Source organism: Pseudopipra pipra, chromosome 13 (assembly GCF_036250125.1).
Source record: "Pseudopipra pipra isolate bDixPip1 chromosome 13, bDixPip1.hap1, whole genome shotgun sequence".
In the NCBI taxonomy this organism is placed as follows: Eukaryota; Metazoa; Chordata; class Aves; order Passeriformes; family Pipridae; genus Pseudopipra; species Pseudopipra pipra.
Window position 1 is genome coordinate 17,009,917 of NC_087561.1, and position 18,647 is coordinate 17,028,563.

Genomic DNA, 18,647 nt, shown 5'->3' on the forward strand with positions numbered 1-18,647 from the left:
CGCGGCCGCGCAACGGCACTTCCCGGCAGGTACGGCCGGGCCGGGCGGCCGCGCTCCCGCAGGCCGCGAGTACCGGGGGCGGCCATGTTTGTGTCCCCGCGGCCTGCGGGAACTTTCGGGGGAAGTTTGCGGGGCGGCGGGCGGGGGTCGGGGCGGGCGGCGCGGGGGTCGGGGCGGGGGGCGCGCGGGGGGGGGCGGCGGGGCCGCGCTCCGGGCCGCGCACACGCGGAAAGCGCGCGGCGCTCGCGCTCCGGCGGCCCCGCCCCCCGCGCCGCCCCCGCGCCGCTCCCCGCGCGCCCATTGGCCCGCGCGGCCGTCAGTCAGCGGCCGGGCCCATCTCGCGCTCCCCATTCATGCAGTTTGGTTGCGTGTTGGTGTATTTTACTGTTTGCAATAAAGAGGGGGGGATTTTTTTTTTTTTGTTCAGTTTCTGCCGCAATTAACTCTTGGTCCCTTAAACATCTTCCTTTTTTAATTTTTTGAGGGGGGGTTCGGTGCTTTTTCGTTTTTCGTTTTTTTTTTTTTCCTGTCAATTTTTTTTTTTTTTTTTTTTTGCAGGACGGTCGGAACAGTTTTTTTTCGCCGCTTCCATTTATTTTCGATATCTTATCTCTATTAGGTTTTGCAATCAACTATTAAGGTGCAACTATGCCCAAAAGAAAGGTAAGTACGGGGAAAAAAAACCAATTAAAAAACGAGGGAAGGCAGATGGGGAGCGAAGGGGGAAGAAATTAAAGCGGCAATCGCGGAAATTTAGCTTAAAAAAAAAAATTTTTAGCGCGCGCGCGCCTGTGTGTGTGTGTGTGGAGTTTTTTGGGTTGGTGTGTGCTGTGTGTGTGTGGTTTTTTTTTTTTCCCCCCCTTTGCATTTTTAATTTTTTGGTGGATGTCCTAGAGCGGAGCGCGGAGCGGAAGGGGGGAAGAGGAGGGCTCGGGCGGCGCGGCGAGTTCACTTTTTGGGCTGTTTTGTTTGGGAAAGGAGGAGGAGGAGGAGGAGGAGAAGGCTGGAGCAGCAGTGTCTCCATGCTGGATTACAAACAGCCATAGCGCTTGTGCTGCCCCTGTGGAGAAACGCGGGGCAGCCAAAAAAAAAAAAACACCCAAAAACCCCGCGCCGCGACCCTCACACACCCCCCCAGCCACCTCCACCAGCCTTTTAATCCCCATCGCGCCATCCCCGCCACGATCCGCCTTTAAACGTCGCCTCTTTCTCCTGCGTTTTGCCTTTGTTCTCCTTTTTTTTTTTTTTTTTTTTTTTTTTTTTTGCCTCCCACTTCTTGTCATACCAGATGGTTGTGCAATGGTAATTTGGGGCCATTAGGCGGCGCAGAATTTGAAATACTGGCCTTTAAGGAGAGACAAAAAAAAAAAAAAAAAAAAGGGGGGGATTTATCGCCGTAATCGGGAACTTTGGGGGCAGCGGGAAGACGAGGCGGCGGCGTCCCCCCCCCACTTCCCCTCACAACGCGGGCTGAGCGGGGGGGGGTGGAGGGGACGCGGTCGCCCCTCACTGAGGCGCCCGCCCGAGAGGTTTCAGGGACGGGGCCGTGGGGCGCCGTGACCGAGCCGAAACCCCTCGGGCGGGCGCGATCGCCGCGCTCCCGGTTGTCCCTCATTGTCCTTGCGGGGCCCTCGGCGACCTTGTTGTGTGGAGGGGGGGGGGGAAATTGGCGGGAACTTTTCGAACCCGGCGCGGTGACGGCGGCCGCGGGGCATTGTGGGAGTTGTAGTCCGTGAGGCGGCGGGGAAGGGGGGGCCGCCATTGCTGTATTGGGGAGGGGAGAGGGGGGTGTTATTGTGACACCCCCTCAGGGCTCTGGTGGGGGTTAAATGTTGCTTTCTCTCACGTGTCGTTTTCCTTGCAGGCTCCAGCTGAAGGCGAGGTAAAGGAGGAGGTAGGAGCTGATTGTGGTCGCCACTTCAAAGGGCTCCACAAAAATTAGGGAGCCCGCGCAGCTCGTGATGGGGGGGGGGCGGTTCAGATCGAGGGAGTGGCCTTGCCTCTGGTTTTGGGGTGTTCAGGGACGTCTTTGTCACCTGAGGTGATGGGTGACCCACCTGAGGTGGGTGCTGGGGGGTCCAGCAGCTCCACAAGGCTGAGGTCAGGGATCATCAGTTCCAGTGGGAATGTGGCTGGAGCCAGGGACAATCAGTTCCAATGGGAACGTGGCAGAAGCCAGAGGCCACTGGGAATATGTCCCCTTCCAATGGGAACATGTCCTTTTCCAGTGGGAACATGTCCCCTTCCAATGGGAACAGGTTGTTTTCCTGTAGGAACACGTCCATTGCCAGTGGGAACATTTCCCCTTCCATTGGGAACATGTCCCTTTCCAATGGGATTATGTCCCTTTTCAGCTCCTGGAAGAACAGAAACTTTATCCTTCCCACCTCAGTGGGGTGAAGTGGCAGCAGCAGAGGAAAAGCTGAGCTGAGCAAAGCTGCACTTGTAGGGAGTCATAGAATATCCTGGGCTGGACCCACAGGGATCATGGGATCCCAGGATGGTTTGGGTTGAAAGGGACCTTAAACATCATCTCATTCCACCCCCCAGGGGATACCTTCCACTATCCCACGTTGCTCCAAGCCCCGTCCAAGCTGGCCTTGGACGTTCCCAGGGATGGGACTCATCAAATCCACCACCATAATGGCCATAATTTCATAAAACCTGGGATTTCTGTGAGGCTTCACAACAGCATGTTATTTTGGGTGGCAGTTCTGAGAAAGCTGTGCTTTATGTGCTCTCTGAATTTTAGTGACACATCTTTCTTTGTACAGCCAAAGAGAAGGTCAGCCAGACTATCCGCTGTGAGTATCCTTATTTATTCCTTTGATATCACATCCCATGGGATGGGGGCAGTTCAAGACAAACTGTTGGGGTTTTCCCACCAGAATTGAGTATTCAGTATTTAAAATTCCCACTCCATGTTTCCATGTATTCACACATCACAGGCTTCTCACATGAGGTACATCTGTGTTAGTGAACAGTCAGTCTGGACATAGGAGTATCCAGAGTCAAGGAATATTGATCTGAGGATGGATTTGTTCATACAAATGCTCGTGGCTCTATAAATTACCTGCTCTCTCCTCAGCCTGATAATTTGCCCATTGGTTTCTACAGGGCCAACTGTTGGGTAAATAGTTTTCGAAAGTTACCAACATTAAAACACAAATATTTATTTTAAGTATAAATATTTATTTCTGGCTTTCACCTGACTCTGTTTCCTTGTGTGTGTTTTGTACAGAAACCTGCTCCTCCCAAACCGGAGCCAAAGCCCAAAAAGGCAGCACCTAAGGTAAGTCTTGGAGATCTCTTGGAGTTATATTTTCCTTCTCAAGGCATTTGTAGGGGTAAAAAAACCACCACAGCTAACCACTTTGGGGTTTTTTTCATAATTATCTTTAAAGGTTTAAGGTGGAATTATGTGAATTAAAAGATAGAATTTTATCCAGTTCCTGGCCAAGAAATGTGGTAAACTGAGCAGATTTTAAATCCCTTGTGGTGAAGCTTTGCAAGGCCATTCTGAAGTTTCATATAGTGCATTGTTGGGAAAATGATGCTTGGAATAGAGATCAGAGACTCAATTAGAGAAGGCATTGAAAATCATGCTTTTAATTACAGTTCCTTACTATATTTCCATTCCAAGGCCCTCTCTGCAGTTAGTTATCAATTTATCACTTTTTAAACACTGAAAGCTCTGCAGACCCCTTTCCTTAGAATTTTGCACCTAAAAAAAAAGAAAAAAACCAAACACCCCAGCAACAAAACTTTAGTGATTGTTTTTAACCTGTTTTTAGTGATTTCTTTTTAACCTGTTCCCATCACACGTTTTCCTTGTGGTTCTGGATGATGAGGTGGGCAAAGCACAGGAGTGGGAGATGCTTTGGTTGCAGAAGGGGAGGATTAGTGGGAACCAGGAGCTCTTTCCTTTTCCATTTAGAATGCCTTGCAATGTCCTGTGGCACAGCAGACTTCCAGGTGAGGGAGAGATGGAGAAGAGGGAGGACCCCACGTGTCATTTTGGGGATCCCTCAGCTCTGTAACCTCAGTGCTGCGCAGAGCAAGATGTTCACATTCCATCCTGCTGGTGCAGCTGGAATTCTAGGTCCATTCCAGAGCATGGGGAACTCCACAGCTCCACATTCCTGGGTGGATGGAGCACTGGACACTCTGGATTGCACTCCCCTCTAGTGGCTGGTGCCCCGGGAATAGCTCTGCCAGCACAGAGCTGGCCTGGGCTGTGACAGCCCCTGCTCAGGGTCACACACAGGGCAGGGCAGTTGTGTATTGTCCACGTGGTTGGTGTTTGCTTCTTTTTTCAAGTTTGCTTCATGGAAATATTTGAGGTTTAAACACAAAAGCTGCTGTAACTGATTTGAAAAGTTGTAGGAATATGGATGCTGGAGTTTAGGGCTGTAAGGGGATGTCAAAGCCTAGTTTGGGCCCTCACTGCACAACTGTATAGTGTGGTATCCCTTTGGGATAACTCCTGGGAGCAGTGCCTTGGGAATTGCCCCCAGCTTGACTTGGAAGCATTGGTCCTATTGCTCCTAAGGTGCTGTTTGAAGCCAGAATACCAGAGCTGCATTTTTGGCTCTCTACAGCTCCTCATACTGCACCAACACCTCTGAAAAACGGGACTGTGGAGGCATTTTTAATTCCCATCTCCCCCAAATGCTTGTCAACCTTCAGGTTCTTGGAGTGGCTTTGTGTGTGTCAGAAGAGATTTCACCTGTTAAACTTTGAAAACCAGAGCTGGGAAAGGAGTTTTCTCACTTTTAAAACACGTGACCTTAGTACAGAATTGTTGTTGCCATCTCTCCTCTATAGCAGAATTATTGAGGAACATGAATACAGTGCTGTGTCCTGGGAGACACTTTCTCTCCAGCCATGGAACCCAGTTTCCCTGGATTCTCCTCAAATGCTTTCTGAGGAGGGGCTTTACCAGCACGGGGGGAGGGGGAGGCTACAGGGAATTAATTTTAGCTCTGTAAATACTTTGTTGTCTCTTTTTAATGGGGTGAAGGAAAAGGTAACCACTGCCATAGTAGAACTGTAATTCTAAATCTTGCTGCCAAACAGCACCAGAACACTTGGGTATTCCCAGTACAGGGAATTCCTGACACCACATTGTAGTAGAGTTTCCCAGGTGGGCTGAAATCCCTGAGACTGGAATGTGGGAAGTTAGAGAGGAGAGAGACCTTCACCCATTTGAGTGCTACTGACTCACTGTCTTAAATGTTCTGCACCATTGTAGGATTTGCTGTTAATTTTGGTGAATTTTTATCCATCAGTGTCATTGAAGGATCAGGTGCCTTCACCCTTTATTTCATGAGTTTGCCCTTAACCAGCAGCTCATTTTGGAGATGAATTAGTTTTGTGCACTAATCAGCGAGGGGTTGGAATAATAAAGTAAACTTTTTGTAACCTTTTAGTAACTTCTAGTGGCTGAGACAAATCTTTTGAGTATATATGTATATATTTCAGTAATTTTCTGGTTTTGTTCACTTCCCTGTGAATAGATTGTGCAGGTTTCATGGTTCCTTTGTTGGAAGTAGGTTAATCAAGCAGGAGCTGAGCTAGTTCAGTTACTTACTGGCAGCAAGAGGCAGATCCTTGGAAGTGAAACTAATGAGAGTCGTTTATTTGGGTCGGGATCTGACCTTGCCTGTAGAAAATTATTACTACAGAAGCATCAAGTTTTGGTGTTTGTTTTGATTTAGCCTGATCCACGTATAAGAAACTGCACTTAAATAATAAATGCAAAGCTCTCGTTGTTATCAGAGTGATGCTGTTGAGCCCCCAGTTTTTCTGTCACACATATGGTTTATTATAATAAGGAATATTTTTGGCAGGGAAGAGGGAAAGTCCTTGGACTACAGCTTTGTTACAGTTTTACAGTTTTCTAAATAGGCATTAACAGCACATCTGAAGGATTCTGGTATTTCCACTAGTTGTACATGTTGGTTTTGTTCTGTGTCTGCCTTTCAGCAGCAGGGTACAAATAAAGGCCAGTTCAACATTTTTTAGCTAATTTAATTGAATGCCTATTTAAATTAGGAATTCTTTTAACCTCAGCCATGGCTGCTTTTTCATTTTGCATTTCCCAGTAGCATGTTCAGGAGGGCATAGAAGGAAAACACTCCTTGAAAACTTTGATCAATGGGAAGTTTGGGGTGTGGAAGGGGGTTGTGTGGAGGGCTTGGGAGTTTATAAACATGCAGATGTACAAGGTGGGAAATAAGGATTTAATATACCGTGGGTCTGTTTTCTTAACAGAAAGAAAAAGCAGCAAATGATAAAAAGGAGGACAAAAAGGCAGCAACAAAAGGGAAGAAAGGAGCCAAAGGCAAAGAGGAAACTAAACAGGAGGATGCTAAAGAAGAAAACCACTCTGAAAACGGAGATACCAAAACTAACGAGGTACTTTAGCTGCACTAACCATGGGAATCCAGCCTGGTGTGCTGGGAATCCAGCTGCAGGAGCTCCCCTCGGCTCCTCACGGGGTGGGGGGTCTCACTGCCACCCTGGAAGGACAGCCCAGCTGGGGATCTGCACAGGGAGAGCCTGGAGGAACAGCACTGTCCTTCCAGCTCCTTCCTGCCCTGTGCTGGAGCCCTTCCACAGGTGGGCTGTGCTGTGCCGGGGTCCCTCCAGGGCTGGCTCAGGCACTGAGAGTGTTTGGGAACAATGGAGCTCAGGGAGAGCTCTCCAGCCCTGAGCTGACTCTGCACACCCTCTCTGGGCTGCTGGCTTCCCTCTGCTGCTCAGCACGGGCTGGTGCTGGGCCAGAAATCTGGTTTTCAGTTTTACACAATTCCTTCAAACAATCCTTTCCCTCAGAACAATTCAAGAGATCTGCAGAGTCAGCTCGGTCCTGTCTCTTCATCTGCAGCCTCTTCTCACAGGTCCTTGCTGTGGCAGCTCCTACCTCAGAGCTGCCTCTTGCTGGGACCAGCTGCAGGCTCCATCCTAGTAGGATTTTCCCAGCAGATCCCTTGCTGACAGTAGGAACCCAGAGTTTTCCAAGGGCTCTCTTTGCCCTTGTGTTCTGTGACTGACACTGGTCTCTCCTCACGGGTTCAGTGTCACCATCAGTCAACCAGCTGTTTATTCTTTCATTTCTAAAATGAGATCAGGAGCTGCTGTGCTAAAGCAATACATGGCTGATGTGCCTCAGAGGGTCTTTGAGAGGAGCTTTGCAGGTTTGATGTGTTACCTTCAATAGTAAAAGCACATTTTTGTAGAGGGCAGGTGGGAACTGATTCCCCAAAGCCTGGACAACAGACCAGTACCACAGGTTGATGTGTAACTCTTCACACTTCCTTGTACAATGAGGGCTTGAACTTCCCCTGGCTTATCATTGGTCCTAATCTAAAATACATTCCCAACTTCTGCCTCTCTGTAGGCACTTATTCCAAAATTACCTCCGGTGGTTTGAATTTTTACAATTATCAGCCTTGTTGCTGTGTCCGTACTTTCTGTGCCTTCCTGCCTATCCACACAAAGTGTCCATGTTTCTGCTAACAAAACTGCTCTCTCTCTTTGATGCTTGTTAGATTGGAATCCAATTAGCATTTCCAATAATATTTCTATTCTTCCCAAACACTTTTATAGGCACCAGCTGCTGAAGCATCTGATGATAAGGAAGCCAAGTCCGAGTAATGTTAACCCTGCCCTATATCTCCATCATTTGGTCTCCGTACCTCCATGCTGTATTGTTAACAGAGAGGAATATTTTTATCAACTATTTTATAAATGCAGGTTTTTTTAGCATGAATTTAATTATGGAACATCTTCATCTCGGTTACTTGGGAATTAAATCCCTAACAAACAAAACAAAAACAAAACAACAAAAAAAAAAAGTCATTGTTTTTAAATTTTGTGATTGTAATAGTTTGTATGGTACATGGAAAGAATAAGTGGTGGTAGCTTTTGACTTCTGTCAGTGTGTCCCTTTTTGTGTAAGTCATGCTTACAGATTTCAGATTTTAATTTTTCCCTTGTATGTGTTGTATGGTTTCTTAAAGTGGGGAGGTCTCAAAACAAATAACTGTGTGAAACATTCCAGTGGTTCTGTGGGTTGCTTTTATAAAGAAGGTGAGCTATTTTCATGAAAAAAAAAAAAACTTAAGAGCTGGAAATCTGTTGTTTCCCAAATGTAATTTTATTTTGTCAGTTTTGAAAAAAAAAAAAAAAAAGAAAAATAAATAAATAAAAGTGTAATCCTGTTTTTAAATGAAATACAAACATTTCTTTTCAAAAAGGGCAGGTTGGTTGTATGTACCCACTGTTAGGAATTTTGCTGGATTTATCTTAATAAAAAAGACTCCTCAAAAGCTGATTGTGGTTTGTTGCTTGTGCTGCTGGAAAGCTCCCAAATTCCAGGAGAGCTGCAGAGGGACAGGGAGAGAGCGAAGAGCTTTGGGGCTTGAACCCCTCTCTGCTTCAGTTGTGTGATTTCCCATTAATCCAAACTTCCTTATTCTGGGAATAACAACTGGACCAGAGCAGTGGACTGGGGGGTTGAGTCTCAGTTTTGTTGCTACAGCTTTTCTGTGCAGCTTTGTCAAGGACACTTCCAGTTCTCCTGCTCAACCCTCCTTTTATAGGAAGTCTCATCCCATCAGTGACCAACTACACGATGTATTTAATAAGAAGAAAAATGTCTGCAATGCAGAAACTTTATCTCTGCCTTTAAATTGTTCTGCAGCCCAGCCTGGAAATTCCAGGGGCTTGAATATTTTATCTCATATCCAAACCCCAGCTCAGCATCTCAGGGCAGAGTGTCTTGGATTAAATGTGGGATTCAGGATCAGTCCCCCAGGGCACAGGCTACTAGAGGATGTTTAATGTGGATTTAATTTTCCAGGCCTGAAGTGCTGGGAGTTCTTATTCCTGCTGCTTTTGTTCTGTAGAACTGCTCAGGGGTAACTGGGCTCCAGCTTCCTCAGCAGCAAAGGTGAGAGAGTTCTGAGGGGCCTTTTCCTTGGCAGTGTATTCCCTTAATCCAGCAGACATTTTGGGATGTACTCTGGTCTCTCGTCCAGTTAAAACTGGACATAAATAAGTGGATTCCCTTTGCTTGGTTGGAAGAGTGGTGAGATGTGGGTAAAACCAGGGGAATTCTGACTGTTCCAGTTTGAAAATGATCCAACAATAGTTCAAATCTCATCCCGAACCTTTTACATCTAAAAATGATTCACTGAATTTCCTCCTCTACAGAGGAGAGGCTGGGAGAGCTGTGGCTGCTCCTGGATCCCTGAAGTGTCCAAGGCCAGGTTGGCTTGGAGCAACCCGGGCTAGTGGAAGCTGTCCCTGCCCATGGCAGGGGGTGGCACTGGATGGGCTTTAAGGTCCCTTCCCACCCAAACCATTCCATGATTCCATGAGTTTAGCCTGCAGTTGATGAGAAATCCCAACAGGCCTGAACTCCAGGGAGAAAACATTGGAATGAAATGTCTTATACATTTCCCCCAGCCTGTTGTTTCTCTAAAAGGGCTTCAAATAGAAACCCAGTTCTGCAGGAAGGGGAGTTCCTTCTCCAGCTCCTGATGCTGTTGAACCTCCTCTCTTCTCCTTCAGCCTCCTTAAGTGTCTCAAGCATTGTTATTTAAGCAGCAGACACTGAATATAGTCGATATTTCCTTCCTAGCACAGGCCCATCCCTCTGCCACAGTACAACCAGCCCATCCCACACTCACTGAGGTCACTGGTGCTGAGCTGTGTCCCTCAAACATTGGAGTCCTGAAGTTGTTACCCAGAGCATACAACTGAGTGTTTGGTTCTGGTTATTTCTTCCTCCTCTGGTGCCAGGGTGGGAGTTGTTCTTAATTCTATAACTATTGTTATAATCAAATTCCTCTTTCAAATAAGTACAGAAAATTGCCCAAGAACTTTTCAGACAAACTTCCTCGCTCACATTCAGAACTTTTCGCAGCCATGGGGGATTGAGGGAGTTGCACAACTCAGTGGATTGTGTGGCTTCTGCCAAACCCTCCTCATGGGCTGGTCTTGGTGTGTAGACACCGAACCAAAGCCCAGCTCCATGGTGCATCCCAAGCTTGGCTTAGTTTGTCTGAAAAGTAGAGGGTTTGAAGGAAAAAAAAAAACCTGTCGAGTCAACCTACTTTCAGGTTTATTTGGAATTTGTGGAGAAACCACCTTCCCTGAGGTCCTTGGCTGGCTCTGGGTGCAGGCAGCGTGTGTTACCTGTTCTGATCCTGGCTATGAAAGATCCATGGAATTGCTGTGAATCTGATTGTCATTATTAATCAGAACAATTAGAGACCTTGATGCAACGAGGTGAAGAGATTAATGGTTCTGGGGTGGAATGAGATGAGCTCCTTCCAACCCAAACCATCCTGTGAGTCTATGAAAATCCAACAGGTCTGATTTTCAGATCCTGAGCATCTCCCTGGCAGTTAATGGAGTTACATTGGCGTTAATCTGATGAAGGAGAAAGCAAATTGAATCCCTGGAATGGCAAGGATGGCTCCTCCCTCTGCCTGTCCCCGCTGCTGTTCCTTCCCCTGCAGCTGCCGGAGCCCCCCCTCCACTCTGAAACCTGATGCCCTGGACGGGCTCCAGAGAGCCCAGAACACCCCCAGGCCCTGCTGGGGCTGTCAAGGAGCCTCCCTCGTTTGGAGGGAACAATGTCAACGTGGTTTCCAGCCAGAGCCTGTCCCACGCCTGGAGGAGCTGGAGCTGGTCACCAGTGAGGGTGGAGGTGGGGATGGAATCACAGGTGACTCGAGGGCACGGCTTTGGAAGGAGCGTGATTAGGCTGGGATTGGGTGAGTCCAGGAGAGGATGGGGAGAGCATTGGAATGCTGCTCCCACCCCCTTCATCCCACACCTTTCAACTGCTCCCAGAGAAGCTGTGGCTGCCCCATCCCTGGAAGTGTTCGAGGCCAGCTTGGACGGGGCTTGGAGCAACCTGGGCTAGTGGAAGGTGTCCCTGCCCATGGAATGAGATGATCTTTAAGGTCCCTCCCAACCCCAACCATCCTGTGATTCCATGATTCTGTGATCTGCTCTGATTTATCCAGCTCTACTGGAAGAGGACAGAGGGACCAGTGGGAGAGGATCCTCCAGGAATGACTCCCTGCCTTCCTCCTGCAGCACCATCCAGGGAGTCACTGGAAATGTGTCAAATGGGAATGTGTATGTGATGTCCAAGGATTAGGGTGAGCTTCAGGCTGAGGTAACACCTGAAAGGACTGAAAGGAAGTTGGTGCTTATGTGATAGAAAAGGGAAAAAACGGCAAATTAGAAAACTCCTTTCCTAAGAGTTGGAATCCAATTGACACCATAAAGCTCTCAAAAGAATCTTAATACAATTGGACACATCTTAAACAATTCCAGACGTTCTCAAAAAAGGGGGAAGGGAGGAAGCATGAATAACACAGGGAAAAATGCTGGATTGAAACCTAAACACAGAGTGGTCAAGACCACTACCCCCTCCCAGCCTCGGCATTCCCGGCATGGGGGGTCCCAGGACCCCCTTTGGAAGTGCCTCCCTCCCAGGAGCGAGGTGAGCTGCTCCCGTTAGGAATGAAAGAAGCACAAGCCTGGAACTCACAGTCAAAGCTGCTCCAAAGTTACCCCAGAGCCAAAACCTCGCAAACTCGCCGGGGTTTTATTTGTTTAACAGGAACAATTCGGGGAGGGGGTGGAAGTGCATTTCTTGGAGCTCAAACCAGATGTGCGACATCCCGGCCACAAAGCCTCGGCTCCTGCGCTGTTTGTTTTCCCCCCAGGAAGATAAAAGGAGCTGCGGGGAAGGTTTGGATTGGGGCTGCTCTCGGGTTTCACCCTGGCTCCGAGGGCGCTGGCAGGGGCTGCTCACAGACCACAAACAGCTTTTTTGTTTGACGGGGCCGGGGCCGCTCCCTCGGAACACGGCCGGGATAGAGGTGGGCTGTGCCTGAGCCTCGGGCTGAGCCTCGGCTTTCCAGCGGGCTGGAAGTTTGCTTGGCTTGATTCCTTCCCTCATATAAACCCAGCATCCCAGAGGTGCTGCCCAGAACTGCCTGGCCGAGTCGTGGTTCCATTTTGCAGCAGGGAAAGGCTGGAGTCGCCTCTCCAAGCCCCGAGTGCCCCATCCGAGGGAAATCCTGAAGGATCTGCCTTCTCCTCCTATAAATCTTCCCTTGCTGCAAACAGACAGTTCCAAATCCAGGCCAAGCCTTCCCTGCTCTGTTTCACCCATGTGGTTACAGACCTGTTACCAATGGAAATCTTGGAGCAAACTCTGACTTCCCTGCTCCGTGTTTATTCCCACGTGTGCAGCCCAGTGGGCTCCTCTACACCTACAGCGTCACCCTGGGAATAATTAAAATAATTAACAAGTGTAATTAACTGTTGGAGGGGAAAGGAGGGTTTTAGCACATTGTATCAGCAACAATTAAATAAATCACCCTTTTTGTCTCGCAAAGAATTGACAGACAGGAGGAACAAGGAGGTGGGAGTTGTATTCCCTGAGTTGTATTCCCTGGTGCAGCGGCACCAGGACAGTGAATAGGGGCCGGTGGCTCTTGTGTGGGGACACAAAGCAAACAAAGAGGCCCCAAGTGGAATTACTGAGCAGCAGATGCAAAGCCAACATATTTCACACAATGTGTAATTAAGCCACGGAACTCACTGCACAATTGGAGCCCAAAAATCATGATGGGTTGGTAAGAAATTGGACAGATTCTTGGAAGACAACCCGGTGGGGCTGTGGGACACAAAGACTTGTCCCCAGTGCAGGGCCAGCAACCTGTTGGGGGTGGGACAGCATCTGGAGTTGTCCCCTGGCTCTGCCCTTCCCTGTCACCTCTGGCTGGAGCTGGGGGTGAAGGGACACAGGTTTGGACCCACCTTCGGTCTGGGCCCCTCTGGCCACACTCCAGGCACCTCCAAAGGAGGAAAATTCACCTGCTGTCCCCTGCACGTGGCTGTTGGTGGGGACAGACACTGTGGACACACCCTGTGCTGCCCACCTGGGCTGTGCACATCCCCTGGGCAAGTTCCCAGGAATATTTTCCACTGGAGTTGAAGGATGGGCTCCTCATGACCCCCTCCAGCAGGAGAAGGTGCCCAGGAGGGAAAGGGCACCACATCCTTCTGCTCTTGGCAAAACTCCCTCCCTAAGAGCCACCTTGGGGCCCAGGTTTGCTGGGGGCTCCCGGCTGAAGGTCAGGTGAAGGTCAGGTGAGCTGGAGAAGGGGGTCCAGACTCCCAGCTCCCAGTGTTGCTTGATTTGAGCTTGGGAAATATTTCCAACGCCCTTTTTGACCCATCTTGGCTATAAAATCTTTCCGGCTTCACTTAGTGCTGTAGCCTCTAGGTGGTGGTCATGGCTGGGGATTCCTGTGCTCTGCACACCCAGCGAGGGCAGCAGGAGCTCCCAGGAGTTTGGGGGGATCCAGATGCCTGGGGTGAGGCACTGGGGCCCACAAGAGGTACAGCAGGAGCAGGGATGGCAGGAGCAGGGATGGCAGGAGGAGGGATGGCAGGAGCAGGGATGGCAGGAGCAGAGCCTGCAGCTCCCAGGGCATCGCTGGATGTGGCACCGTGGCACTGGAACGGCTGCTCCTCAGGGCTGGGGGATGTGGTGGCAGCAGCTCTGTCCCAGCTACCTCAGCAGAAACCCCCTGTGAGGCTGCACAAGGCCAGCCTGGACCACGGGGCAGCCAAGGGAAAATGTATCCATGGATTTCCACCATCGCTCAGGAGCGCCATGTCCCTGCGAGGGCCGGAACGCTCTGGAGTGCTGGGTGCTCCTCCTGCCTGCCCTGCAGCCTCTCCTGCACAGGAATTCAGGGGCTGTGTGTCCCTACCCTGCAGTCCCACCATCAGGGACCAGAGGGTGAGCTCTGGGCAGCCAGCCCGCTCTCCCTCAGGACGCAGCACTAAAATCACTTTATGACTTGATTTGGTGCCTCACCCGGGTTTTGACCCCAGAGAAGTGTCCACATGCTGTGTGATGACTTGGGAGGGATGTGCTCAGTCCCAGGGCTGTCATTCCCAGCCCTGTCCCCAACGTCCCTCTGTGACTTGCCAGGTGTGGCACTGTTCCCTGTGGCTGGAACCATCCCCTCCCCAGCAAAGTTCCCCAGCCTCACATTCAGGGACATCCTTGGGAGAGCAATGATGTGCCCATTGGTGCAGCAGGAATTGGTGATATTTGGCAATAGTTGGTGTATAGTTTATATATTTATGTTTATACATATCATAGAATATCACTAAATCCCAGAAAGGTCTGAGTGGGAAGGGACCTGAAAGCCCATCCAGTGCCACCCCCTGCCATGGGCAGGGACACCTTCCACTAGCCCAGGTTGCTCCAAGCCCCATCCAACCTGGCCTTGGACACTTCCAGGGATGGAGCAGCCACAGGTTCGCTGGGCAACAATATCACATTACATGTAATATTAAATATAAACATACATAGATCTGTAAGGTGTGGTTGCAGGTCCCCTTTTTAGATCAGGAGTGACTCTGTGGTGGATGCTGAAGCCAGGGTTGATATTCCAGCATCAGGGCTGTGCACTCCACAAGAATGTGCCCCCAGATGCCCTGTGCCAGGCCCCCTTTCCCTCAGCAGGGACAAACCCAGCAGTTTTGGCTATCCCCTGGTTGGAGTCCTGACTCCCAGATCTGCGTGACAAAACCACCGGCTCCAGCCCATTTTGGCGACCACTTGCTCCAGGAACCTCAGGAGTTTCATCAAAAGCCTGGATGGATTTCGGGTCTGGGGTTTTATTCATTCCAGCATTGGCTGACAAAGCCCATTACATCATCCATTTGGAAGAGAAATTCTCTGCAGCTGCCTGTGTGGCGCGGGGAGGGGGGGGGGGCTGTTAAAAAATCAGGCAGATTTTTGTTTCTTTCTTTCAGGGCAATTTTCCTCCCAAATTACTGGAAAACTGAATGCTAAAAAGCTGCAAGAGCAGGAAGGGAAAGGGCAGCGCTCAGCAGCTCCAGCCATTCTCGGGTTTATTATTATTATTATTATTATTATTATTTCCTTTCCAAAGACCAAAGTGTGTAGGGGGGGGAAATAGTTCCCCCGGTGCATCCAGAGTGCCCAGCCAGGCGTGAAAGCAGAGCCAGTGTCATGGCAATGGCAGATGGCACAGGGAGGGAGGGGAGGGAGGGCTCCGGCCCCGACCCCGCCGGACCGCGCTCCTAATTAGCTCTGGAGTAGGGACTAATTAACCCCGAGGTAAGGCAGTGATTCCTTTTCCTGGGCGGGCGCAGGGATGGGGCAGGAGCGGGTGGATGGAGCCGGAGCTGCTGTTGGAGTTCTCCCCACATCCACGCTGGGAATCGTTTCCATCTCGGCTCGTCCCTCTCGCGCTCCGGGAGCGGAACCGCAGCTTTTCCTTGTTCTCCACATGCATAAAACGTGGGATTGCAGGGAAACACCGATGGGAAGGGGAGAGGCAGTGTCTGGATGCTGTGCCGGCGACGTTAAGACGTGACATTCCCAATTATCAGCATTATCTGGCACCCAAATATTCCATGCACCCACCTGAACCCTTCCAGTGCCGGAGCCAAACCTTCTCTTCCCTCCTCCTCAGTTTTGGGAGTTGTTTTGAAGCATTTTTTTTGTGCTCCATAACCTCATTCCTTTCAATCTATTCTCTCTGATTTCCTATGAAAAAGCAGCTGGAAGGACATTATTTTTGTTGCTGGCAAACTGGGTGCAAAGCTCTCAGAGAGCGGGATATACAGAGGGGAAATTACAATATAATATGATATAATATAATATAATAATCGTACATAATTGCATATTATAAATTATATCATAATTAGTCTATTATATAAAATAATAGCATAATTATTACAGAAATACAGTCATTTTTGCACTGCAAGAACTGCAAGTGCAGAGTTGCTCACACAGCCACGTGTGCCGGCGATTCCTGCTGGGATGTGCTGGGCTTTCCACGGCTTCTTTGAACCGGCTGAACTTTGCCAAAAAAATAGGAAAATCCCATGGCTCTCCAGAGCCTTTGGCACTTGGTTTCCCATTTCCAGGCAGATGCTGTGGCCCCAGCACACACCCCCTGACAGGACAACCTCTCTTTGCTGCCAGGGTTTGATCCCTGAGGAGCTGCCGGCGCTGCTCCAGCTCAGCACCACGGCACTTCCCATCCCACTTCCCTGACACAGAGATGGTCAAAGTTACTCACTCCAGTCTAAAAAAGCATTCAGGATTATGAGTAAACTTGGGAACATCTCACCAGCAGCGCTGTGACTGAGCCATCGTGGTCCCAACTCTGCTGGGATGATCGTGGGATGAAAAGAGCACTTGGCATTCCCAGAGAAACATCTAAATTTCCACCTGTTGTTCTTATTTAATGCAGAAACAATGGGAAAACAAACCTGGCTGGAAGGAACAAACATGGAAATGGTGTTTGGGATTGTTGGAAAGAAATGGACTATGTCCATGAAAAATATTAGCAATAATTAGTCCCTGCTCATTGCCCTGAGCTGCAGATCTGGATACTCTGTATCCCACATCCATCAGAAGAACTTGTGATTATCAGCAGCTCCAGGGTTTTCCTGCCCCACAGCAAACACATTTTACCTTGTTCAGGAGGTTTGGTCATGTTCAGTTTCATTTCTTGCTGAGAGAAATTAAAATATTTTTTAATATCTGCATCAGCCTCTGGTGATAGGGAAGGAATTCAGGAAGCCAAAAAAAAATTAAAAAATCTTAGAAATATATTAAAATATATATAAATATATATATATAAAAACTAGGAGCTTCCTCTCCCTGCTCCCCAAGCACGTGAGGCTGCTCCCAAGGCACATTTTATTGGAAGGTGAGTTATTTTGTTGCCATAGTGACATCACTCAGGTTTCCAACCGCTGCTGGCTTGGTTTTCTCCCAGGCAACACAAGCAGTCATATCCCAAGGTCCTTCCCGGACAGCAGCTCCCCAGGGTGCTGCAAGATCCCTTGGAATTCCAGCTCCAACCTGCAGGATGAGGTGTCACTGCTCCCTGCCAAGGCACGATGGGGGGACACGGGATCCTGGGGAGTCACAGGGGAGAGCCAACCACAGGGACATTCCTTTGCTCATCCCTTATCCTTCCTCCCCATCCCTTGCAATGAGCTGGGAGAAGGTCAAAGATAATCTGGTAACTTTATTAATTAGCACTGATTAACAACACTCAGCTGGCTGTGGTGCCGTCCATCCCACCCCAGGCTCCGACAGGGGCAAGGATAAACTGGGGGTGTTTGCCCCAAAAATCTCTGTAAATCCTATCTGTTGCTGCACAGGTGTCCCAGGAATTTATTTTATTCCCAAGAGAACTGCACCAAAGTAAAGATTTTAATCACGAAGGTTTGATGTGGTGTTAATAAAGATGCAAAGCAAAGGGATACCCTTGTAAGGAAATATTCCTGGGGTCACTTGGGTGAAATGGGCTCTCTAAGTGTAGTGGAAATTAATATTTAATTTTACATATTTATATATTAAATATTTCAATAATTGTATGATCATGATGCTAATTTTTTTTTAATGAGAAATGCCTTTCTGGGGCTATAATTCCTTTAATTTAAGCAAGTAGAGTGTGCCTCATTAGCCTAAAACCTATTTCATGGGTTCTAGCCCCTATGTGTGACTGAGAGCCCTGTGAGGCCAAAAAGAGCTCAGGAAAAAAAAAGCAGTTTTAAAGGTTTTTATTGTTTTTAATTTTAAATCGACCATTCCCAGATTATCAAATCACAGCTCTGTGCCTGTAGCAGTCCTGAGCTCCATGTAAGCCTTCCCAGGATTGCTGCATCTGGCTAAATCCAGCCCAGATTAGAGCAAAGCTTTCGTTGCACAAACTCTCCCTGAAAGCAGCAGGATGCTCCTGCTGCTGGGAAAGGGACAGAGATGGGAATAAGGAATGCCAGAGACAGGCTCCACGATCCAGAGGCACGGAGAAACGTCCTGTGCCGTGTGCATTTCTCCTTGGAGAGGGAATTCGGGAAGCAGAGCCATTCCCAGAGCATTCCAGGGTGTCTCTGGGATTATCCCCTCCAGCTCCCTGCTGGAATCCCTCCGGACCACAGCGCTCTGCCCGATCCAACAGCAGTCCAGAGCACAGCAACAGCCTCCACCACGAGGTTCTTGGCTCTCAGAGGTTTGAGCCAAGCCCATTGTGCTGTTTTCACACCCTTTTTTGTACTTATTTCCGAACGTCTCTGTCTGGGGGAAGGGTGGAAGGGGCTCCCAATTTAATTCCATAATCCCCCTAAGCCTTGCTTAAGGCACTGGCTCTGCGTGGCCTCTGGGAATTCCGCAGTGGCATTTTGGGTGGTTGCAGCTCTGCACTGGAAAACGGCCCATCCTTTATTTTGCAGTTATTTGAGGGAAGCGGTTCCCAGGGCGGGCACTCAAATCCATATTGCCAAAGGAAACAAAACTCTGTCACCCAGATGGGGCTGGAGCTCGGCGCTGCCACGCGGATTCCTGGATGAGGGAGCTCAGTGTCTGGCTGGAAACGGCCAAAATAATGCTAAACAGGAGCAGGAGAGTTTTGCTGTTGGGGAAAAATGTCATTTTTGGCTGAAGGGGTGGGTGGGGCTGAGGGAACAAAGTGGAGTCCCCAGCTCAGGGACACCCGGGTCCCCCCGGGGTGGATCCCCCCAGACGTGGGCACGGC

The 18,647-nt window shown here is 49.2% G+C and overlaps 1 protein-coding gene across 4 annotated transcripts; it reads left to right on the top strand.

Annotated features, from left to right (window-relative positions):
- Positions 1–10: 10 nt before the first annotated feature.
- HMGN5 (high mobility group nucleosome binding domain 5) lies at positions 11–8,341 on the top strand. Of its 4 annotated transcripts, none has more exons than XM_064670153.1 (7): positions 11–29; positions 559–663; positions 1,865–1,894; positions 2,775–2,804; positions 3,242–3,292; positions 6,277–6,420; positions 7,615–8,341. In XM_064670153.1, the coding sequence occupies exons 2-7, from the start codon at positions 649–651 to the stop codon at positions 7,660–7,662; spliced, it is 318 nt and encodes a 105-aa protein (XP_064526223.1). In that variant the 5' UTR covers positions 11–29; positions 559–648; the 3' UTR covers positions 7,663–8,341. The 4 variants fall into 4 exon arrangements, with proteins under 4 accessions (XP_064526223.1, XP_064526227.1, XP_064526226.1 ...); XM_064670157.1 differs by having other exon boundaries at positions 620–663; XM_064670156.1 differs by lacking the exon at positions 11–29 and adding an exon at positions 323–370 and having other exon boundaries at positions 620–663.
- The last annotated feature ends 10,306 nt before the right edge of the window (positions 8,342–18,647 follow it).